The sequence below is a fragment of the Trichomonas vaginalis genome, chromosome V (genome assembly GCF_026262505.1).
Source record: "Trichomonas vaginalis G3 chromosome V, whole genome shotgun sequence".
Classification (NCBI taxonomy): Eukaryota; Parabasalia; order Trichomonadida; family Trichomonadidae; genus Trichomonas; species Trichomonas vaginalis.
Window position 1 is genome coordinate 32,736,271 of NC_067207.1, and position 24,002 is coordinate 32,760,272.

Genomic DNA, 24,002 nt, shown 5'->3' on the forward strand with positions numbered 1-24,002 from the left:
CTCGAAAGATTTGATGATGTATCTTTCGATTTAAATGAAGAAGAAATAGTAGAAATAACAGTTTTCGGTAAAGTTGTCATTATACTCAAAATTTCATATCTATTTCCCTTAATTTACGGATTTGTAAATAATAAATCAAAGGGAAAATAATTATAACAAAACACAAAGCGAAATACAAACAAATATCGAAAACCAACTGTAAAGTATTATTTTGATCCATGAGGTATTGAAGCATTATCTTCAAAGAATCTCCCATTAATCTATTCGGCAAATAATTATTATTTCTTGTTGTCAAAGCATCCATTTGACTTGCAACAGAATAATCAGGATTAGTAAACGAAAGCAATTTTCCTACATGGTTAACTAACATATAACTTAATTGTGGAATATCAGATGGCTGAACAACTTTGTTTGTATTATTAAAATACAAAGTAAAATTACAATGATCAGTAGTAAATAATAATTCTCTGACTTGTTCTGTATATTTGTTTCCCAATTTAAAGGATCTCAACTGTGACATCATCGCATTTGAACTTGATATCTTGTTTGCAATGAATTTCATCATATCACTAGTTTTAGTTGAACTTCCTAATTCATCTAAACTGAAATCTTTTATCAAATCTAAAGTATCCATCATTTTTTGTCCAGGAATTTTTGGATCATCGATGTTTCTGAACAAATATCTTCCTACTAAAGCACTTAGCATGGCCATGTATGTTCTGGTATAAGAGATACCTTGCATAAACTCAATTGGTTGCTCAATTTCTGCTTTGTAAAATGAAAATCCTGCAATTAAAACTAATAAAGGAATTAAAATAACAAAAATATAAGAAAATAGAGTGGATTTGTACATAAATGTGATGGCAGGTACTTTGTGGTTATCTATTTGTTTGGAGATTTGCTCTATTGCATCTAAATTCATGACATCTTCTTCGGTGAAGTTTAATTCTTCCAAAGATTCAGATTCAGTTATTTGTTTCGTCAATCCGGAGCTGTCGACACATGCAGTAGGCATATTTGGATATGCTTGTATGCCTAGTTCATGTACTGTGTCGTCAATGATTGGAATTCCGCGTTGTAATTTTATTAAATTTTCACGAGCGGTTTTAGCGGCTATTGGATCTCCTTTTATGTCCTGTATGAACATTAGGTACTGTCTGAACACGAATCTGTTGTTAGGATACTGTTGTGTCAAATGTGCAATTTCGACTTCGCATTCGCTGACGTTTTCTTGAGTTCTCTTGATAGCATTAGACATTTCGTTGATGTTGTCTTGTAATACTAAGTCCCAGATGTTTCGTAGCCGGTTCTTTGTCTTCATAAAATGTTTTGATAACTTGGAAATGCGATTCTTGAGCTGTGGGGTGAATTTTGTTTCACGAGTCTTGATGACATAGCTTGTGGAGTTAAGAATGATGTCTGCTAACGTATCCTTTGACTTTAATGAGGCAACATTTTGGGCAATGAAGGCTAAAATGGGGCCAGATTCGGGATAGATAGCGACAAACTTGGCGTACAATGCCCAGATATCAACGGCTTCCTTCCATTCTGAGACAGCTAACTTGAATATGGAGAAATTCAAGCAACATGGGTGATTGAAGGAATATCCGGTGCTGAGTATCTGTTTTAGTTTGTTCTTCCTCTTGACTAGAGTGATGTCCTGTGATTCTTCGATCTCGTCGAGTAATCTGAGTTCTCTGACGCCTCTCTTTTTGATGAAAAATCCTACGCAGACAAAAGTGACAACGAGAACCGCAATCAAGCCTACGAAAAATTCTGGGCCCCATGGTCTTAGATCGAAATTCATATATAAGTTGGCTATGCAGAGGGCAATACCTGTGATTGAGCCGGATAAAACCAAAACTTGGTGATTTCTGTTAATGTATGTACCGCAATTGAAGACTGTTGTACTGGAATAGATATAACATATGATGGATATACCCATCATAACAGCTGATGGGTTCGGGCCGAAGTAAGATGTCAATGAGGAAACAAATGTGACTACGATCGTGGTTATAAGAAGTTTTGTTTGAGGGCTACCTTCAATGGAAGCAAATGACATCGGTCTAAATACTAAAGCAACTGAGTAACTCTTAGTAAGTATCCATAAGAAAAAGATTTCATCGATTATGGAAACAACTATCATTATAACTTCTGGTGTCCGTGTGTTAACTGCTCCACTTACAAAAGCCGATATCAACTGCGCAGTGAATTATGCAATGATCGGAAGGCATAGGAAAGGACCAAAAGCCATGAATATTGAAAGCAGAATACATGATACTCTTGGAACCTTGGATGTAGATTTGTATACAAAAGCAGTAATTAGTAAATAAATTCCATTGAGTATCAAAAATCCGTTGAAGGCATAGAGAATGTAAACCGCATTACCGTATCTGTATTCTAAAGGTACAACATGGAAGAAAATGGTTAGAATGCTCACTGCAGAGTAGCTGAGTGTACCCTTTGCGAATGAGCTTGTGTTTCCTGCCATGAAGGCACCTCCCATCAACTGGAAAAATCTAAATACTGTTACTATAACATGAAAGAAGTGCATCCTTGGAGCATAGATGTCAAAATAGTTGAATAGAGAGGTAAGGGAATCAATGACTCTATAGGAAAGAGGAATATCAATGAGACATGAGTACTTTGACATCGCACTTGTAGCTATTTCAGTGGAAAGAGCAGTGCTCGTTGGTTGGGTTTCTTCCATTCGATCAAATGAATTGAAAACATAAGAGTCAATTCAAAAATATTTTGAATAGAATTTGAAAACAGGTCAACTATTGATCGGGATTTAATGATGATATAATATGTCGATACTTAATTAATTTTTTATTAGAAGGTAATCAAATCGAAAAGAAATATTGAAAGATAATAATGAAAATATAGAGGAAAGTCTATATGGCATAATTTGAGGTATTGTGGCGCGAATTGCAAATTTCAAATTTAACTTAATTTGAAATTTTTGAATAGATTATCAAAACTGATTTTTGTAAGAAGAAAACAGTTATCAACAAACAGCTCTTTATTGTGATGTGGAATAAGAAAAGAGCATCAAAAAAACCTAACGTTGATATCCCAAAATAACCAAGTTCACAAAAAATAAACATTCAAAATTTTCAATAAAAATAATAAAAAATCAAAGTATACGAAGTGGTTAATGAACTGATGATGATATTAAGAAACGATAAAGCAAGGATTAATTGAAATTTTAAAGGGGCATTAAAAATGTAAGAGAGAGCTATAATAATAATAGATATATCATGATAGATTCTACTCTCAAAAAAATTCAAAACAATTTTTGAATGAATTTATCAAAAAAATTCAGTTGAATCTTCATGATTGACTAGTGTTGCAACCATATGTATCATCAATTAAGCCCGAAATTTATACAGCTTGTAATTTGAAAGGAAAAATATTTTAAAAGCTCAAAATTTGAAAATAGAATCTATTGGCTATTAGTATTTTAAGGATTGCATTAATTATGTTATTAATAAATTGAAAGGAGTTTTTCTAAAAAAAAATAAGAAACTAAAAAAAATCTTTTGTGATAATAGACATATGTAAAAACATAAGTTCCTCTCAAAATAAACGTTTAAAAGAATTCATTATTCACTTCGTAATTGCATTCATATAAAAAATATTGCGTAAACTAATATTATATTTTTTACCCGTTCGAATTTCAATTTTCAAATTTTGAAGTCTTTTTTACAACTCTCAGTTTTCATCATATTATATTTCGTCTCGATTATTCTCCAACCCATATTTAATGCTTCTTAAATATATATTTTCCATATGGATTATAAGTTAAAACGTTTTTTTGGTTCAATTCTTCAAGTACTCAAATCTTCAGCAAAATTACATATAGTTTCAAATAAGCAAAGCTTACTTTTAAAAAACACATAACATTTGCTTGAAAGTTCAAATTAGATTTACGGGTAATTTGAATAAAAATCTAAATTATTTCATTAATATACTTTTGCAATTCCACCTATATTCTGCAAAAAGCATTTTATTTCAAAAAGATTCAATACAAAAAATTAGTTTGTTCCCTTAAAAATCATAAGCTTTCCATTTCTATTCAATAGGGAAGAACAACGCATGTATTCAACTTTATGAGGAATAAAATATAATATTTTGGATCATTTGAAATTAATTATCAAATTAAATATACTAAAAATATGTGCTTTCTTCCTTTCCTCTTCAAAAAAATATATTTCGAAATTCAATTATATTAAAAATCATACTCATTCCATTAAATAAACTTCAATAAATCAACAGCAGAACATAGTATCATCAATCACACACTAAATATATATATATATTATTGATAATATATTTTTAATTTAGTAATTAGTCTAATAAGAAAATAATAACAATTGAATACATTTACTATGATAAAATGATACCAATGATGAATTACAAAAATATTATATTTTGACCCAAGGAATCTCAGCAAAATTTGATCAGATTTCCTTTCAAAAATGGTGATTGGAATAAAATTTCTGATGAACACATTATCAATGAAATTTGATTTAATCGCATCAAATTGTCACAAAAAAAAATATACGCTATTTTACTGTTAGCATTATCTAGATCAACTCTTGAATAAATAAATAAAAAATATCATTGATGATTATCGAAAAAAAAAGAATAACCGAAATATTTTACTAATCAATCAGAGTAACATGCAATAGTCACAAGGGATCGTCAGATGAAACATCGTCCATCTTTCCCTCTTTCTTACTTTCTTCTTCACTTTCATTGTCTAAGACAGCCTTATCTCTCAAATCGAGATTTCTGACAACAATGAAACCGAAAATCAAAGAGAGAACCATTATGCAAGCGAAGAATAAGAAAGCGAAACCGAGGGACATCTTCTCTTGTAATGTTGGCCAGATTGCGTTAATTCCTGCAGTCAAAGCCCAGTTGATAGCGACGATGATGGCCATTGCTGTTGATCTGAATTGTGGCTCTAAAAGAACCGTTGCTCTAGCAAATGGGATTGGTCCATTGCCCATACCATATGATAACATATGTAAGAACAATCCCAAAAGGAAAACCCATGTTGGAAGATTGAGTTTCTGATGGCAGCACATCAAAACGAAGGCAATCATTTCACCTGCAGCCGAAATCTCCCACATGATGAAGTTTCCGACTTTATCAACAATGAAAGCAAAGATTAATGTTGTTACAAGCTGAGTTGCTGTTGCATAGATGCCCATCTTGTGTCCTTTGTCTCCCAAATTGGCTCTGTTTAATATTTCGCCTAAGTTTGACATAACTGGCTGAATTCCAGAGAATTGGAGGAAGAACATGAACAAGAAAGCAATGAATAGCTCTTTGTGGTACTTGCATGTTGCGCAGACTGTTGCTCTCTGTGTTGATTGTGGCTTTTCGGGGATGAAAAGAATACCAATGCAGAGAACAATGTTTGGAACTGAGCAAATGAACGCAACTTTTCTGAAGTTATTGAGTTGAGCGCCAATGATTGTAACGGTGAGGAAACCAATGGCATTAGCAATCTGATTGATGAAGCCAAAGAAGTACTTCTTGTTATCTGGAGCAATTTCGGCTAAAAATGGAGAAACAAATGTGGTGTACAGACCGATGGATGAGCATGACATGCACCTGAACGTGAACAACATTCATTTCTTCTCTGTTAATCCAAGGATAATCCATGTTATGGATGCATATAAAGCTGCACAAAAACCGGCTTTTCTTTTGCCATAGGCGACAACGAAAGGATTGATAAACATGGAGCAGAATGAGGCGCACAGTAGTCCGCCAATGTTAAAGAATAGTTTTTCTGTTGAATTTAAATTAAATTCTTCAACAACTTCGTTGGTCGTAAAGCTAGGGTAAACCATGCCGAAGCCAACATTGATAGCTCCCATAGCCAATATAAGGGCACATATATATGGATTAGGAATCGTCCAAGCCATGAAAAATTATGTAAAAAATAATGATTTTTCAATATCTGACACCATAAAATGATAAAATATGATTATATAATGGAATGCAACATTTGTTTTTCAAAATTGTTTTTTTCTCCAGAAAGAACTCACTCAATCCATTTGTAGATACATTGAATAATTGAATATTGTAAATTCTATATGGCATTCAATTTTTACGAGATTTAAATAGAGAAAACGATGAACTTCTGATCACAAATATGATGCCTTTTCACTATCAATTGTCTCAATAATTCACTGTGAATCTTTTCACAACCCATCAAAATGAAATTTTGAAAGAAAGCAATATGAAATGATAAAGGAGCTAAAAGAGAAAACTTTAACAATTTTTAAATTAATTCAAAATTTACCGAATTTTTGAAAAACAATTCAAAAAAATAAAATAAACTGCACAGAACTAATATGAAGCAAATGTGCTCATGTTGTATTAAATTTCCAAACTTGTGAGGAACGTATTGTCCAAGATGAACATTCGATGAAATACTGGCTTGCTGTTATTATTTAAAGTCATATTTTGTAGTCATCTTATAAAATGGTCGATTTAAAACAAAATGTGAAATCTATTTCAAAAGAAATGACAATCGACTCTTTATATTGCAATAGGTTGATAAACAAATCCATCTGCATGATTCTTTTCGAATTATATGGCTTTACAATTATTTATTTCCGTCATTCCTTTATACTCTTCCAAAAAGTGTCTTTATAGTTTTATTTTCAATAGTTTACATCTCTGAATTTGAAAAGAAAAATATATGAGGATATCAATATCTGGATATTAATAATTTGAAAGGATGTAAATTTTATTCGACCAAATAAATTTTCTTTCAAAATCAAAATTTGACAGAATCATATTAAATGAAAATTGATCACATTGGTGTGTACGTAAAGGACTTAATTGCATCTAGAGACTTTTATGTTAAGTACTTCAATGCAACATCCAATGATGGTTATCATAATCCAAAGACTGGATTTAGAAGTTACTTTGTTACTCTCGAAAATGGATCAAGAATAGAATTGATGAATCGTGCAGAAAGTGTTGATCGCAATGATATTGGTGATGATATTGGATTTGTTTCTTTTGCAATCAAAATATCTGATCCTGAAAGAAAGAAGCAAATTGCGGCCAATTTAAGCAATGATGGATTTAATGTCGAAAACACAGGAGATAATACAATTGTTTATGATCCAAATGGATACAAAATTGAACTTATTTGTTAAATAAAAAATTCATTGTTTATTCAATAATGACTATTTAGTAAAATACAATATATTAAAGTAATAAAAAGCATTTTTAGATACAATATATTTAAACTGTAATCTCGATTTGATTCTTTTCATCGTCATAAAATGCACTTTCATAATAGCCATCATCTGTTCTTCTTGGGCCAGAAATTACTGTATATCCACTAGCTTTAACTTTGGCTGTAATTTCGTCAACTTTTGATTCACTTCCTACGCTAAAAGCAATATGATGGATACCTTTATAAAACATTTGATTAGGTCTTTCATCCTTTCCTTTATTTTCAACATAAACTAAAATTAATTCAATTCTATTTTCAAATCTGAGAGTAGCTTTGCCATCAATAATTGATTTTTCCTTAACATCCAAAAAGTTTGTGAAAAATGCTACTTCTTTTTCAAGATCTGAAACATTTAGCCTGATTGATTTGACTTCCATCAAATAAAATATTCAAAATGTTCGTAAAGCATTCAAAATTACAAATCACTTTACTTATTGTTGGAAACGTTCGTTATGTAATTTTAATTCTATTTGTTTCTTTGGTCTGACAAAATTTGAAGACTCTCTCAAATGATTTCAGAAAAAACATTGGAAATGAGAAAATTTTCATTATGAGCATTCGTTAAAATGGATATTCATCCATGCATATTTGTGTCTGTGAATAATGATTATTAAAATTGAATTCATATATGAATATGTATATGATATAGAATGCTCCCTTGATACATGTATGTTGATTTGATATAGTTAGTATATATCAATATAACAAAATAACAATTTTTTTTATCTAATTAAGAATTAAAATCATTGAATGTATTGTACTAATGCTTAGCAACTGATCTTATTATGGTTTATATCAAATTATTTCATATAATTTGAATCCTTTATCTATAAATTTTATAAACCAATTTTTGACAGCCAAGCGAATTATTTTAGAAATTTCATTTAAAACAATTACAATATTATTGCTGATATTATTTTCAAAAGCGATAAAGACTTATCGTGAATTGAAAAGAGTTCAATTCCTGACCAAAGCCCCATCAAAAATTCTGAAGAAAAAACCGATAAAAATTTTCATTCAATACTAACACTTCATTTTCTATCATAAAACATGGCTAAGAAGATCATCAAAGCATGTATATTCGATCTTGATGGTACAGTAATGGATAGTATGCCAATTTATTGGTCAACAATGGAAGAAGTTGCAAAAGATAAATTCACTCCAGAGTTTAAAGCAACACTTAATGGTCGTCTTGATACAGAAGTTGCAGAAATCATGGCACAAAAGTATAAACACTTCGGTAATGCTCAAGGATACTTTGCTGCTAGAGATGCCATTCTTAATGAAAGATTAAAGAACTGTCCGCTCGTAAAAGGCATAAAAAGAATTGTAAATAAGTTACATGATATGGGAATTCCAATGGCAATTGGAACAAGTACTCCAGAAGACGCATTTGAACTCAAAACAGCAAAACACGCTGAATTTTTCAAGAATTTCAAGGCCAAAGTAACTGGAAGTGATGTTAAAGAAGGAAAACCAAATCCTGCTGTCTTCTTACGCGCCTTACAAGGAATTGGAGGCGATATCAAGCCAGAAAACGTTCTTATTTTTGAAGATGCTTATCTTGGCTGTGTTGCTGCAAAGAGAGCTGGAATGAATGCTGTTATGCTTCACGCTGATAATTCAAACATCCAAGAAAGCTTCAAACAATACGAATTAACTGATACTCGTACTGTTGAAAGCTGGGATGAATTTAATTTTGATGACTATGTTTTTGAAAAGTAAAAACCTGATTTTTCACTGTTGAATAACTTCAAACTCTCTTTATTTTTTATTCTCATTATATTACTTGGAAAAATCATTTGGCATAACATGGCTTTGAAGATTTTCAACATATTCTGAAGAAGTTAATCAGTTAATGCATACATCTTACAGCATAACTAATCATGCAAAGAAAAATACTCTTGAAATAAGTTGACTATGATAAAGTTCATATAGATTTCGCTTAGTATTCATAGTACTTTATATTATAATAGTTAATATGATTGAAATAATATTTTTAAAATTTCAATTCTGATAGGAGTAACCAGTATAAGATACACTTCCATTGATATGTAAATGGTGTTTGATTGACTATTTGTCATTTCACTTAATTGTTAATGGAATCGAAAGATCAACCTCTAAAAGTTTATAATGAATTAATGGAAAAGTTTCAAGATTGTGCAGATCTTTATGATACCTTGTATACCCTTAGTGTCGAACAAGATATTGAATCATTATTTCAGAAAATCCAAGATATATTAATTGAAAAACATAAAATTCCTACAAGTTACATTATAAAATCTCTTAGTAATGCATCACTGTACCACGAAATTGCATTGCCGGTTTATTGGGAACTTGCTAAAAAAATATACGAAATTAATACACCTTTTCTTAAACCTTCTGATTTTTCTTCCAGATTTAAAGCACTTCTTTGCAAACAATATAATTTCGGCTGGACAATACACTCATATAAAAATCTAGAAATTGAAGAAATATTGCATCCATTCAAAGACAATGAAATCATGCAATCAATCATGTCTGGTGACATTGAAGAGTTTCGAAAGCTAGCTCGGTGTGAAAACTTTGATATTAATGCACATTTTGCTCTTAGTAAATACGTACAAAGAAATTTAATCGAATATTGTTCTTATTATGGATCCCAGAAAATTTTCAAGTTTTTGATTTCAAATGGAGCAAAAATCACTGAAAAATGCATGGAATTGAGTTTTCTAGGAAGAAACAAAGATATTCTCACAGAGATAATCAATGCATCTGGTTTCCAGTTCAATAATAATTGTTTGATTAATTCAATTATTTCTCATAACATTGATTTAGTTATTTTCTTGAAAAATAATACTGATTTGACTTATGACATTAAATATCTATATCAATATAACAATTATAGATTGTTTTTCATAGATATTGACAAAAACAAAAATGATTATTATTATTTATCAAGATTATTTACAATTTCTCCCTATTTCTTTTTAACAGAACTTGTTGATTATATTTATAACATGTTCTTCGAGCATTGCAATGGATATCCCTTTGATATTAATCTAATAAACGATGAATCATTATCGCATAAAAATATTATTCATTCAGCTGCTGAATGTAATAATTTAGAAATTGTTAAAATGCTTCTTGATCTTGGAGTTGACATAGATTTATGTGATGATGATGGTTGGTCACCTCTTATTTATGCAGTTTATTATAATAGCTATGAAATTGTCGATTTCTTGAATTCCCGAGGTTGTAACAGAAATATTAAAAACAGCAATAATGAAACAGCAGATGATTTTGCAAAATATCTAAGTAACAAAGAAACTCTTGAAGTCCTCAAAAAGCACCCAAGAAATGATTAGAAGTCCGATATTATCCTGTAAACATAATTAAGTATTTCGTATATAAAGCCTTGTACCAATTGATAATGTCTTTATCATACTTTATATAATAATCTTTATTTTGAGTATTTTTATCTTGCTATCCAAAGAGCTTAAGAGGAAAGAGTCTGTAGTAAAATGTGACTGCATAGACTGGTGCGTGTAACGAATATATTTTCCTTATATGAAAGCAATATTGTAACCTTTGAAAATGGTATTTTAGAGCTAACAAAATTTATGCACAGGCGGCTTTTAAATTATATATTCGAAACCGTGTGTGTTCAACATAGAATAAAATGTTTCACTTAAAATACAAAAAATAGTTTTATGCGATCTTAACACCAAAAAATTGAGATTACTCACAATATTATTAGAATGAATTCATATGAAACGGTGAAAATGTATGAGAAACGTCATATCTCAGCAAAACTGAATCCAAAAGCTTTAAGTGCCAAATTATATCTTTATATTCATGAGTCATCAAAAATAATTTATCAAAATATAATAAGAAATCGAATTTAGTTCAATAGCGATAGCGAAATTTAGGATATGTTGTATGATGAACCTGTTTGTATAAATTTTTTGAAAGATTTATTATATTTTATTTTCATTTGAAGATTGAAAATAAAATTTTATATTGTTTTGCAATTTGTAATAACAGTAAAATGAAAAAAAAAATAAGTTTGTTTATGCAGACTTGACTTCCCAAGCACGGATGGAGCCGTCGTTGTAGCCAGAGTAAAGGACGGAGCCATCGGCGGCCCATGTAAGGCATGTGCAGTCTGGTGTGCGGCCGGCATTGCGCTTGCCCTCGCGCTTGAAGTTTGGCTGGACAAGGTCGATCTGTTGCTTAGCACCGATATCCCAAACAGCGATGCCTTCGTATGTAGCAGCGCAGATCCAAGCCTGTGTTGGGCAGGCAGCGACGGCGTGGACTGGAGATGGGGCTGTGAAGGAGATTGTCTTAGCACCGTTCTCTGTGAGCCACATGACAACCTTGCGGTCTGAACCACCTGTGATGACCCACTTGCCATCTGGTGTGAAGTCAACAGATGTGCAGCGGCCATCGTGAGCCTTGAACTCCTTGATGAGCTTGGCCTCCTTCTCGATGGACCAGATGTAGACCTTGCCATCCCAGCAGCCGACGGCGATGACGAGTGGGGAGTTCTCATCAGCCATTGGAGCGCAGGCAACAGATGTAACCCAGGAAGAGCACTGGAGTTCAGCCTTGTTTTCACCAAGGATGTTCCAGATCTTGACTTGGTTATCACGGCCGACAGAGATGATACGGCGGTTGCATGGTGAGAATGTGACACCTAAGACATCCTTCTTGTGGCCAAGGAAGAGCTTCTTTGTTGTGCGTGTAGCGAGGTCCCAAAGACGGAGTGTGTTATCCCAGGAGGATGTAAGAAGGTGGGAAGCATCGCGGGAAAGGGAAACATCGGAGACGAAGTGGTTGTGGCCAACAAGGCGTGTGAATGGTGTAGCCCACTGTTCCTGTGTGCGGTTGAGCTTCCAGACAAGAGCTGTCTTATCGCGGGAAGCGGAAACGAGGACGTTGTGCTCGCCATCAACTTCGATGGATTCGATAGCAGCGTTGTGGCCAACGAATGTAGCACGTGGAGCGAAGTGGGCGGACTGTGTCTCTTCAACTTCAACTTGTTCAACTTGTTCGACTGGTTGTTCAGCGGACATGAGCAAAAGGAAAGGCCATAACCGTCCGAAAAGTTTACAAAAAAATTAATCGGTATGGTATTAAAATCATGATTTGATTCATTTAAATAGTTTTCCAAACAATGAACTTGTGATTTATTTCGGAGTTTCAGCAAAATACCAATATTTGGAAAATTGAATAATAAAAATATGATCAAATTAAGTCAAAAAGTTAATTAATTTTTTAAGCATCTAAAATAGATTAATTCGGCTTATAAACATCCGAGCCTAAAACACCATCAATTCCAAAAATTATGATTTTTTTGAGAAAAAAAAGTTCAAAATTCTGATTTTATTGGAATAAAGCAAATTATGGTAGTTTAGCAATGATATATACATCACGAATGAATGAGGATTCTAATGAAAAATTTCAAAAACTAAAATATTTGATAAAAAATAAATTTTATGTATCAAAATTCATTGTTTCAAGATCACCCATTGCAAATTCATTTGAAAATATTTTATCGTCCCATATTTGATCAACTTCTTCATCCAAATTAGATATATTCAACGATAATTTTGTAGATTCATCAGGTACTTTAGCACTAATAGAACTTTTTTGCATGGTATGTTGTTTGGTTTTGATTAAAGGTGCTTTCCCTTTTGAAACAAATAAAGCATACCTATTTTTAATATTTACATCTGATCTGGTTGGAAAGAATTTAACTATTTTCGACCAACAAGGCCCCATTTCCTTTACTTTCGAAATTAAGAAAGAATCTTCTTGTGAAGTCCACGGGCCATTTTTCAGATTTGGTGATAAATAGTTGATATATCGTTCACGACATTGCCGCGTAGATCGAGTTTTCATTTCCTTTGCAATCTTTTTCCATGCTCGATTACCATAAATTGCAACAAACTTGATTAATTTTTGATCTTCATCATGGGAAAACTTTTGCCTTTGAGTTTTAGAAGGTTCAGACTTAGTTTCTACAGCATCCATTCTAGAAAGATGAGAGTTATATAAAAAACTATTTTTGAGCCGATAAAGTTTAAAGTATAAATCTTATTGAATACATCTTATAGATTCGGGTTTGAAGAAATTCATCTAATATTGAATATAATTCAAATTTATTGAGATTGAATTTTAAATGACTTTTGAATAAATTTGATAAAGAAAAAAGCTATTTAGATTTAATCACATAGAGTAATATCCCAATTAATTTTAAAATAATATCAGCTGACAAATTTGGAATAAAAATATGTGGAGCACAAGCAGATACAATATTTCAAGTGTTTTCTACTGAATATGAATTTAAGAAAGTGATTTTGAAAGAGGATTGAAACTTTTGAAAAATTTACAATTTCGGTAAAGAATTAAAAAACAAATATTTGAAGATAAACTATATTTTCTAATATCTTATATTTTTAAATTTTGAAAAAAATTGAAATTCATTTCAAAATTCTTGTCAAATTTTAATAACAATAAAAGAAAATTATAGAATATGTTTTTGTTCTATTATGTTAATTATTGTATCTCTATTAGGTTAAAGATAGCAAAATAATAGAAATTAATAAAAAATCAAAAATTTTGATTAAAATTGACAAATAATGCATGGCAATATTAACATTCATACCATAAAATATTAAACTTGTAAGAATTCCAATCTAAAATATTTTTTTTGATTGTTAATTATTGTTTCACCATCAAAGTTATTATGTCCAACTATAGAGCATTTCGATATATTTCAATTGATTTTCCAATACCATTTTGTTTTATATTTTTGTTTTTTAGAAATTAAAAATTGGAGCAAAATCCTGCAATTTGAACGCTCACATTAGAGATCATTGATTATCCAGCTCCTATAATGTTATATCTCAAAAAATACCAGCACCCTTTCCCAAAATTCTTCTACATAGATTTTGAATACCAAACAGAAAAATTTGTCATATTCAAAATCAATCATTCAATTTCTAGCGATTTTTATATCATACTATATATTGTAATAATTAAAACTCCATTTTTATCCATTTTTTCACTTTTGAGAGATGTAAACAATTCAAACTTCCGAAATATTTTTTCGGAAAATGACCAACAAAGAAATTTACTATCCTTTAGTAGTAGATGAGAATTCTCTCGGAGATTGACTTAATTTAAAATTGACGATATAATTTTATTCATTTATTTTTTCAGAGTAAAAAAACCTATCGGCATTTTTCTTTATTCTCTGCCAACAAACATTTTAAATAACAAATTTTGATCTCATTATATTTGCATGCAGAAGTTGAATCCAAGATCAATATAGAAAATACATATTTCCTCATTTTGAAAAAATAATTTTCATTCTTTTTATGGACTCCTCATTTCATAAATATATTACCTTTGCACACGGTTTATAATTTTTGACCCTAAATTTTAATATTTTGCATATTTGCGTGAAAATTTTATCTCAAAATACACAATCATCCCTTGGCAAATAACAATGTTGCTTTTCAACATACGGCAATTTATGTCCTAATTGAATTTAGTAGTCTAATAAGAGATCAATGCTTCATCGTCTTCCAATCTCTCTTAGACTGCCATTAGTTCGTTCACAACATGAATTGCATCAATTCCACAATCAAAAAGAATATCCTATCATTAGCAGATCTACAGAAAAAAAATAAGTTAAAATTTTTATTTTATAAATGAAATGATGATCAAGAGGAAACATATATACCATCAACTGGCAGTGAAGATTTCATCTATCATTTAAAAGAAATGTTTTTGTTGAATATTTTTTAAAAAGATAAGTGTCATTTCTCGAAATTAACATCACGAACCCAAACGTTTCATCCCGGGTATAGCATGCTTTCCTCGAAATTGCATTTTTGCATCTTATTTTTTAAAAAAAATTATAAATTCTCAAAATTGGAACATAAATCATCGATAAAATCGAATTGTTTTAGCATTATTAAGAAATATCTGTCATTAAGTAATATAGATTTCTCGGGCGAAATTTTTGAAAGTTTTATGAACGTTACACTGAAAAATTTTTTTTTAAATTCTGAATGCTTTTTAACATCCGAGTTATCGAGGCTGAAGACATTCCAATCTCAGACCCGGATAGCGATAGTAATACATACGCTGTAGTAACATTTGGAAGGGTTCAGAATTCTCAAAAAACTAATTCTTCAAGAAATTCTAGGCGTCCATCCTGGAATAAAGATTTACAGTTCGTAATGCCTCAATATGAAGATATTATGGTCCAAGTAGTTCTATATAATGCGGATAATTTTACAAAAGATAAACCTATTTCTAACCTTGTCCTAATTATTACAGATTATGAGTTCGGAGAGATTATCGATAAATGGTTTGGCATGAAGCCATTCAGCGGTTTAGACAAAGGAGGAAGAATTCACTTAATGTTCCAGATGTGTCCAAAAGATCATCCTCCCTTTTCAATTTATTCAGGTCCTAAGCCTCAAAATGCCAAGAAGTCCGCCTTACCACCACTAAATAAAGGTGGAATCTTCTCAAAAGCAAAGAAAATTATCTCTGACTCTTCAAACTCCAATGAAACAAACGTTCCTAATGATAACAGACCAGTTAATAATGTCCAGCACATTAGTTCACCTCATAACCCAACAATACCCGTACAAAATAATAATAACAACAATAATTTTGCCCAACAGACCCAATACATGCAGCAAATGGGACCAAGCTCACTACCATATCCATCTCAGGCTCCGGGTTATCCAAATCCACCACAATATCCACAAATACCAAATCCCCAATATATGCAGCCGCAACCGGTACAACAGTTCAATCCTCCTTACCAGCAACCATATCCTCCCCAGTATCCACCACAATATCCCAATGTTCCGTCAAATATAAATTCATTACCTCCTCCAAAGATGAATTTTGGGAATCAGCTACCACAGCTATCACCTCCTATGTATCCTCAGCCAATGCAACCTTACGCTCCCCCACAATATAACTCACAACCACACAGACCTCCTCCACAACAGCCAAATTACTACAATCCGATGGCAGGAGCAATTCCAAGAGTCAACCCTCAATTCCAGAGTTTCCCACAACCACAATATCCTCCTTACAACGCTCCTTATCCACCACAGTATCCAAATCAGATAAATAGTCAGCCACCACCTCAAATGGTTCATCTCCCACCTATGAAACCACAAAAGCCAAATCCAAACTTATACATGAACCCTATGGTTGGAGCAGTTCCAAGAGGATATTAGAAATTTTATTATCTATTGTTTTTATTTTTTTGATTAACTTATAAATATTTATTATCCATGAATGCGTTATTTAAATTTCTTAAATTTTTTGGTCCAAAACTTAAGAAGATATATTTTTCAACAAAGCATAACAAAACAAAAAGGATTTTGGTAGAATTGGTTGAAGATACTCTTCAATAACATGTGAAATATGCTAATGACCATCTTGACATAGTTTATTATCACATATCTATTGGAGCAAATAAAGAATCAAAGAATTTTGATGAATTGACTCCGCTTATTTGTGCATCATTAAATAATTATCTTTTACCTGCTGGAGCAAATAAAAAGGCAAAAGATAAAGATGGAAATACTCCACTCTTTTTGCATCATCAAATGTACATCTTGGAATTGTTCAATACCTCATCCATATAGGAGGAAGTAAAGAATCAAATGATTAAGGAAATTTTCTCCATTTATTTCTCCATTTTGACATTGATTTACATTTCATCTATATTGGAGTGAATATAGAAGCACAGAATATTGATTAAAACATTCCACTCCTTTATGCATATTATTCAATTTCTCATCTCTATTCGAGCCGATAATTTTCATCTGATCTCTCTCACAATATTAAAAGAACTATTTGACCTATGATCATTACCAATAATGGATAGTAAAAATAAACCAATATATACAATTTTATATATGAACAAACAAAAATAAATAAAAATACATAGCAATTACTTGGATTCGCTAGGTGCTGTGAAGTAAGGATGCTCCAAAGCTTTTGCAGCTGAAATCCTTCTTCTTGGATCGAATTGCAACAATTCCATCATCAATGAGGTAAGATCTGGTGTAATAAGCCATGTCATTGATGAGTGGTATATGTCGCTAATCTTGTAAATCGGAGATGGAGACATCATCGTTTCAACTTCTGGAGGAATTTCAAGTCTGTACTTTTTGGCGAGGTTTTTGAAAGGTGTAAGTCCGAAGTAGTTCGACATTTTAACTAAAAGATCATTAGTTGAATTTGCTTTCCACGGAATATTTCCTCGACTCAAAACAAATAAGATAAATATTCCAACTGCCCATGTATCGCATCCGAATCCGTAGTTCTTTTCTCCTAAAAGCATTTCAGGAGATCTGCAAGTACGAGAACCGGCTTTTGGAGACATGTCAGATGATACTCGGACACCACATCCCCAGTCAATTAGTTTAACATTGGAGAAATGCGGCATTATCATAATATTTCCTAATTTAATATCTCTATGGACAATTCCTTTGCTGTGAGCTGAAGCAACAGCAGTAAGTAAGCCTCTAAGAATTCTTCTAAAACGTGAATGGCTATTATGTGTAAAAAGATTCTCCATTGGAACGGAATTGATAAATTCAAACACTAATATTGTGTTTTCTTCTTCGAAACGTTGAATTAACTGTATAGTATTTGGAGAACCTTTCAATGCCATAAGAAGTTCTATCTCTAACTCTGTGATTGCTTCACTTCCTCGTTCGATAATTTTTATTGCAGCTGGCTGGCCAAAATATGTTCCATCATATACATGTGAGAAGTGGCCAAAACCAATACAGCTTCCGAAAACGAGTCCGTTAATCTCAGGGAATGATTTTAGTACGCGACGAGCACTTTTCTTCATCAAAATATTTCAAACGTACATATAAAAGTGACATCATAATTTCATATTTGGATAATTGCATTTTTCTATGTGTAAATATCATATCATTTTTTTACAAAAAATTTTTGCCATTTTTGTCATTTTTCCCGATCATTTTTTTATGAAAATTAAGCATCATCATTGTTAGGATTCAAAACATTCAAAGTTGGCGATCGAGAACTCATGTATGTTGGAAGAAGTATATACATGAAAGTATTCTACCACAATCTTCTTGGCGGAGTTTTCGCCAACAAAACAGAAGCTAAAAACATCAACACTAAATACAAATATTCTATTCTCACTGAGATCAACGATGACTTTCGAGATTATGACAATAAATTTACGTTTGCTCTCTTAAATCCCGAGTTAAATTTGTACAACATTTGGCAACAAACTAATAATCCACTTAATGAATCTGAAAAATCGGATAACAATATACATTACAGAGTTGAAGGCTACAATAACATTACAATTTTAGCTGATAGAAACGAAACTCAATGTGAATGGGGCGGCCTTACCCTTAGCTCTACAGATAACTTGATTGATGGTTGTCCTGGAGGCAGTACTTGGTTCTTTACTATTGGATACGTTGGAACAACTTGGAATGGCTATCCAAAAATACCTTCTAACAACCAAGGTGTTGATATTGTGAGTCTGTGGGTAAAGGTTATCAATGACAAATACCAGGTTATGCAAACTTGCAATGTCAAATTTTGCAATTTAATAAACTTTAAATATCTTTTATTTATTCTTATCAGGATTTTTCCGATCATTTCATGATTTTATCATCGTTTAGCTGCTAGGATTCAAAACATTCAAAATTGGGAATCGAGAACTCATGTACATTGGAAGGAACATATACATGAAAGTGTTCTACCACAATATGCTTGGTGGTGTCTTTGCAAACAAAGATCAAGCAAAATATATAAATTCCCAATATAAATACTCTATCTTAAATGAGATAAATGACGAATTCCGAGATAATGACAGAAAATTTACGTTTGCTCTTTTCTATCCAGAAATAAATCTGTACAACATCTGGCAACAAAGCAACAGTCCTTTAAATGAACCGAAGAAATGGACCAATAACAATCACTACAAGGTTGCTGGTTATCAAAACCTTACAATTTTAGCAGATCGACAAGATTCTTATTGCGTTTGGGGTGGTCTTGCTCTGAGCCACACAGAGAACTTGATAGATGGATGCCCAGGTGGAAAAGACTGGTATTTTACTATTGGATATGTCGGTACTGAATGGAACTATGTTAGAAATAAAATTCCTTCAAATGATTCAAAGGTCAACATTGTGAGCTTATGGGTTAAAGTAATTGAAGATAAATACAAGATATTACATTCTTGTATACAAAACTATTTCATCAAAATGAATTTTGAGTTTATTGCGTTTATCATTATCTTAGAATAAAAATATACTGTTTATATGAGCTATTATTACTAATATTGTCAATATTCATATGAAATACTTTCATTTTGGATTCGAAATGTAAAATCAATTTTTGTCAATTTTTTCAGATCATTTTTCATGAAATATTTATGAAATCCATTGTTAGAGTTCAAAACATTCAAAATTGGGTATCGAGAATTTTGCTTCATCGAGAGAGGCGTATACATGAAAGTCTTTTACCACAACCTTCTTGGTGGGAATTTCACAAACAAAACAGAAGCCAAAAGCATCAACACGAAATACAAATATTCTATCTTAACAGAAATTGATGACGAATTCCGCGACTACGACAATAAATTCACATTTGCACTTGTTTATCCTGAACTCAACTTGTACAACATTTGGCAACAAACTAATAATCCTCTCAACGAAACTAAGAATCAAACCAATAATGTATTCTACAAAGTAGAAGGCTACAGAAACATTACGATATTAGCAGATCGAAAAGATTCTTATTGCGTTTGGGGTGGGCTTATTCTTAGTCACACAGAAAACTTACTTGATGGTTGTCCTGGAGGAGAGGATTGGTATTTTACTATCGGATACGTCGGTAGGATATGGGATTCCGTTCATTTAATACCGTCTAACAATAAAGGTGTTAGTATCGTAAGTTTATGGGTAAAAGTAATCAATGATAAATACCAAATTATACAAACTTGCAAAGTTAACTATTGCAACAAAATGAACCTTGAATATCTTGTATTTATACTTATCTATAAATAAAAACATACCTTTAACTCATAGATATCATAGATTGTTAATAGCATAGCACAACTATCCTCATTTTTTCTCCAATAAAATATTCTAGCATGTTGAAATTTTGTCAGATTTTTCCGCTCATTTGAATATGAAATTTGATTATTGCCATTGTTAGGATTCAAAACATTCAAAATTGGGAATCGAGAACTCATGTACATTGGAAGGAACATATACATGAAAGTGTTCTACCACAATATGCTTGGTGGTGTCTTTGCAAACAAAGATCAAGCAAAATATATAAATTCCCAATATAAATACTCTATCTTAAATGAGATAAATGACGAATTCCGAGATAATGACAGAAAATTTACGTTTGCTCTTTTCTATCCAGAAATAAATCTGTACAACATCTGGCAACAAAGCAACAGTCCTTTAAATGAACCGAAGAAATGGACTACCAACAATCATTACAAAGTCAAAGGCTACAATAACATTACAATTTTAGCAGATCGAAAAGATTCTTATTGCGTTTGGGGTGGGCTTACCTTGAGTAATTCAACAAACCTTATTGATGGATGCCCTGGTGGCGAAGATTGGTTTTTTACTATTGGATACGTAGGCGAAAAATGGGATTATACCGGTAAAATTCCATCAAATGATTCAAAGGTCGATATAGTAAGTCTATGGGTTAAAGTAATTGAAGATAAATACAAGATATTACATTCTTGTATACAAAACTATTTCATCAAAATGAATTTTGAGTTTATTGCGTTTATCATTATCTTAGAATAAAAATATACTGTTTATATGAGCTATTATTACTAATATTGTCAATATTCATATGAAATACTTTCATTTTGGATTCGAAATGTAAAATCAATTTTTGTCAATTTTTTCAGATCATTTTTCATGAAATATTTATGAAATCCATTGTTAGAGTTCAAAACATTCAAAATTGGGTATCGAGAATTTTGCTTCATCGAGAGAGGCGTATACATGAAAGTCTTTTACCACAACCTTCTTGGTGGGAATTTCACAAACAAAACAGAAGCCAAAAGCATCAACACGAAATACAAATATTCTATCTTAACCGAGATTGACGACGAATTCCGCGACTACGACAATAAATTCACATTTGCACTTGTTTATCCTGAACTCAACTTGTACAACATTTGGCAACAAACTAATAATCCTCTTAATGAAATCAAGAAATGGTATAATGAGACCCATTATAAAGTTGATGGTTACAAAAACATTACGATTTTAGCAGATCGAAAACATTATTCTTGTGTATGGGGTGGGCTTACTCTTAGTCATACAAATAATCTAATAGATGGATGTCCTGGAGGCAGTACATGGTTCTTTACTATTGGATACGTTGGAAAAGATTGGAGTTCAGCCCCATATATCCCGTCAAACGATTTAGGTGTTAGTATTGTGAGTCTATGGGTAAAGGTGATCGATGATAAATACCAGGTTATGCAAACTTGCAAAATCAACTATTTCAATAAAATGAACTTTGAATATCTTGTATTTATTCTTATGTACGAATAAACGAATACTTTAGTTTAATTCATTGCCTTGAATGCCGATAACTTAAAACTTGAATGAATTTTCCCCATTGATTAATTTTTTTTGTCAATTTTTTCCGATCATTTTTTATGAAAATTGAGCATCATCATTGTTAGGATTCAAAACATTCAAAGTTGGTGATCGAGAACTCATGTATGTTGGAAGAAGTATATACATGAAAGTATTCTACCACAATCTTCTTGGCGGAGTTTTCGCCAACAAAACAGAAGCTAAAAACATCAACACTAAATACAAATATTCTATTCTCACTGAGATCAACGATGACTTTCGAGATTATGACAATAAATTTACGTTTGCTCTCTTAAATCCCGAGTTAAATTTGTACAACATTTGGCAACAAACTAATAATCCACTCCTCGAAAATAAGAAGTGGAGCGATAACAATCATTACAAAGTTGAAGGCTATAACAACATTACAATTTTAGCAGATCGAAATTCTACTGCTTGTGTCTGGGGCGGACTTACTTTGAACCATTCAGATAATTTAATTGATGGATGTCCTGGAGGCTACGACTGGTTTTTTACCATTGGATACGTTGGACAAGAATGGGAAACTACCGATAAAATTCCTTCAAACGATTCAAAAGTCAATATAGTGAGCCTCTGGGTGAAGGTAATCGAAAACAAATACAATATTTTACAATCATGTATTGTAGACTATTCCAATAAACTGAATTTTGTAATTCTTGCGTTTATCATGATTTTAGAATGAAAAATATATATTAGTAATACTACTAGCTATCTGCTTTTGAAATGAAATCTTTGTCAAAATTTTCCGATCATTTTTCATGAAATTTTTATGATATCAATCGCTCGAATTCAAAACATTCAAAATTGGAAATCGAGAACTCATGTATATTGGAAGGAACATATACATGAAGGTCTTCTACCACAATATGCTTGGTGGAGTTTTTGCCAACAAAACAGAAGCCAAAAACATCAACTCGAAATACAAATATTCCATTCTAACCGAGATTGATGATGAATTCCGAGACTTTGATTAAGGATGTCAATTCGGAAAATTGTTTTCATTTTAGGAGAATATAATTTTCCTTTTGGAAAATTTAAAAAGTGAGACGCGCAGGATTCGAACTTTTTTAAAAGTTGATTTAAATATATTCTAGTGTGGATTCTAAGGATAATATCATATTTAAAATAAGAATATACTAGTTTAGGTGGTATAATTTTTTTCGATAAATTTGAGAGTATGTACGTTTAGGACATCAAAAGTGTCAATTCGCTCAGCGAAAGCTGAGCTAGCTTCGTTCTCGAAAGAATAGGGAAGGAGTGAAAGAGAGTGATACAGATGTTGACACATTCATATCATTTCAACAAATTTTGATCAAATTGAAATGCAATGAAATTCAATTCACTTCATATCCTTCAGTCAGTACATCGACATCCTTCTACATCACAATGATAACTCGTGCATCAATAGTTCTACAACTAACTCAGAAAAAACAAGATTATTACTTCCTGCTTACAGCTTTTAAAAAGTTTCGATGATAAAAATCACTCTACTCTTGTTTATCGATATGTTGTGATAGTAGGTAAACGTATTCTTATCGATATTAATAAAAATATTTTTACGAAAATCTGAACCAATTACAGAGTTATTCATAAAGTTTATGATAACTGTAATTACTTCATCTTTGTTTTATATTTGAATAAACAATTTAATTTAATTTGCATAATTTTTTTTAGTTGAAAGACAGGAAACTTAGTTGAGTTTGTATTATTTTTATCGTTCAATTCATTGTATATGTGAGTGATCCAGATATTTAAGATATTTGTTAATTTTATGAGAATAAATTTAAAATATCATGAAATATAAAGGAGAGTAATATTTTTCAATTTTCTTTTTTTCTTTCTCTCAAATATTTTCTATTGGGAATTTTCTTGTTATCAAAAAATAATTTTAATATTTGTTTATTTCATTACATACAATAAAATTTTAAAAACTCTATTTCTTCACAAGAAAATTTTTTTCCTTCATATGAAGAAACATTTTGTTCTCCATTTGATGCTGAGTCTAAATCTCGATTTTTGAATTTTCT

The 24,002-nt window shown here is 31.5% G+C and overlaps 14 protein-coding genes across 14 annotated transcripts; 8 read left to right on the plus strand and 6 right to left on the minus strand.

Moving 5' to 3' along the window:
• Positions 1 to 85: 85 nt before the first annotated feature.
• On the minus strand, positions 86 to 2,146 carry TVAGG3_0445420 (guanylate cyclase protein; the record flags this gene model as incomplete). The annotated part of the gene is made up of 1 exon (XM_001320672.1): positions 86 to 2,146. The coding sequence occupies one exon, from the start codon at positions 2,144 to 2,146 to the stop codon at positions 86 to 88; it is 2,061 nt and encodes a 686-aa protein (XP_001320707.1).
• Positions 2,147 to 2,212: 66 nt separating this feature from the next.
• TVAGG3_0445430 (guanylate cyclase protein) lies at positions 2,213 to 2,710 on the minus strand (the record flags this gene model as incomplete). Its single annotated transcript, XM_001320671.1, has 1 exon — positions 2,213 to 2,710. One exon carries the CDS (start codon positions 2,708 to 2,710, stop codon positions 2,213 to 2,215), a length of 498 nt encoding a protein of 165 aa, XP_001320706.1.
• Positions 2,711 to 4,659: 1,949 nt separating this feature from the next.
• On the minus strand, positions 4,660 to 5,933 carry TVAGG3_0445440 (major facilitator superfamily transporter; the record flags this gene model as incomplete). Its single annotated transcript, XM_001320670.1, has 1 exon — positions 4,698 to 5,648. One exon carries the CDS (start codon positions 5,646 to 5,648, stop codon positions 4,698 to 4,700), a length of 951 nt encoding a protein of 316 aa, XP_001320705.1.
• An 897-nt stretch (positions 5,934 to 6,830) lies between these two features.
• Positions 6,831 to 7,193, plus strand: TVAGG3_0445450 (glyoxalase; the record flags this gene model as incomplete). Its single annotated transcript, XM_001320669.1, has 1 exon — positions 6,831 to 7,193. The coding sequence occupies one exon, from the start codon at positions 6,831 to 6,833 to the stop codon at positions 7,191 to 7,193; it is 363 nt and encodes a 120-aa protein (XP_001320704.1).
• An 88-nt stretch (positions 7,194 to 7,281) lies between these two features.
• TVAGG3_0445460 (glyoxalase) lies at positions 7,282 to 7,653 on the minus strand (the record flags this gene model as incomplete). The annotated part of the gene is made up of 1 exon (XM_001320668.1): positions 7,282 to 7,653. One exon carries the CDS (start codon positions 7,651 to 7,653, stop codon positions 7,282 to 7,284), a length of 372 nt encoding a protein of 123 aa, XP_001320703.1.
• Positions 7,654 to 8,300: 647 nt separating this feature from the next.
• On the plus strand, positions 8,301 to 9,206 carry TVAGG3_0445470 (pseudouridine 5'-phosphatase protein; the record flags this gene model as incomplete). The annotated part of the gene is made up of 1 exon (XM_001320667.2): positions 8,327 to 9,001. The coding sequence occupies one exon, from the start codon at positions 8,327 to 8,329 to the stop codon at positions 8,999 to 9,001; it is 675 nt and encodes a 224-aa protein (XP_001320702.1).
• A 158-nt stretch (positions 9,207 to 9,364) lies between these two features.
• On the plus strand, positions 9,365 to 10,862 carry TVAGG3_0445480 (spectrin binding; the record flags this gene model as incomplete). The annotated part of the gene is made up of 1 exon (XM_001320666.1): positions 9,418 to 10,623. One exon carries the CDS (start codon positions 9,418 to 9,420, stop codon positions 10,621 to 10,623), a length of 1,206 nt encoding a protein of 401 aa, XP_001320701.1.
• A 460-nt stretch (positions 10,863 to 11,322) lies between these two features.
• On the minus strand, positions 11,323 to 12,337 carry TVAGG3_0445490 (Chain g Guanine Nucleotide-binding Protein Beta Subunit; the record flags this gene model as incomplete). The annotated part of the gene is made up of 1 exon (XM_001320665.2): positions 11,329 to 12,336. One exon carries the CDS (start codon positions 12,334 to 12,336, stop codon positions 11,329 to 11,331), a length of 1,008 nt encoding a protein of 335 aa, XP_001320700.1.
• A 3,008-nt stretch (positions 12,338 to 15,345) lies between these two features.
• Positions 15,346 to 16,607, plus strand: TVAGG3_0445500 (C2 domain-containing protein family; the record flags this gene model as incomplete). The annotated part of the gene is made up of 1 exon (XM_001320664.1): positions 15,346 to 16,539. One exon carries the CDS (start codon positions 15,346 to 15,348, stop codon positions 16,537 to 16,539), a length of 1,194 nt encoding a protein of 397 aa, XP_001320699.1.
• A 654-nt stretch (positions 16,608 to 17,261) lies between these two features.
• On the minus strand, positions 17,262 to 18,173 carry TVAGG3_0445510 (protein serine/threonine kinase protein; the record flags this gene model as incomplete). The annotated part of the gene is made up of 1 exon (XM_001320663.1): positions 17,262 to 18,173. The coding sequence occupies one exon, from the start codon at positions 18,171 to 18,173 to the stop codon at positions 17,262 to 17,264; it is 912 nt and encodes a 303-aa protein (XP_001320698.1).
• Positions 18,174 to 18,374: 201 nt separating this feature from the next.
• TVAGG3_0445520 (uncharacterized protein) lies at positions 18,375 to 18,971 on the plus strand (the record flags this gene model as incomplete). The annotated part of the gene is made up of 1 exon (XM_001320662.1): positions 18,375 to 18,971. The coding sequence occupies one exon, from the start codon at positions 18,375 to 18,377 to the stop codon at positions 18,969 to 18,971; it is 597 nt and encodes a 198-aa protein (XP_001320697.1).
• A 27-nt stretch (positions 18,972 to 18,998) lies between these two features.
• On the plus strand, positions 18,999 to 19,663 carry TVAGG3_0445530 (uncharacterized protein; the record flags this gene model as incomplete). The annotated part of the gene is made up of 1 exon (XM_001320661.1): positions 19,030 to 19,614. The coding sequence occupies one exon, from the start codon at positions 19,030 to 19,032 to the stop codon at positions 19,612 to 19,614; it is 585 nt and encodes a 194-aa protein (XP_001320696.1).
• Positions 19,664 to 20,507: 844 nt separating this feature from the next.
• On the plus strand, positions 20,508 to 21,165 carry TVAGG3_0445540 (uncharacterized protein; the record flags this gene model as incomplete). The annotated part of the gene is made up of 1 exon (XM_001320660.1): positions 20,563 to 21,144. One exon carries the CDS (start codon positions 20,563 to 20,565, stop codon positions 21,142 to 21,144), a length of 582 nt encoding a protein of 193 aa, XP_001320695.1.
• A 910-nt stretch (positions 21,166 to 22,075) lies between these two features.
• On the plus strand, positions 22,076 to 22,657 carry TVAGG3_0445550 (uncharacterized protein; the record flags this gene model as incomplete). The annotated part of the gene is made up of 1 exon (XM_001320659.1): positions 22,076 to 22,657. The coding sequence occupies one exon, from the start codon at positions 22,076 to 22,078 to the stop codon at positions 22,655 to 22,657; it is 582 nt and encodes a 193-aa protein (XP_001320694.1).
• Between the last annotated feature and the right edge of the window lie 1,345 nt (positions 22,658 to 24,002).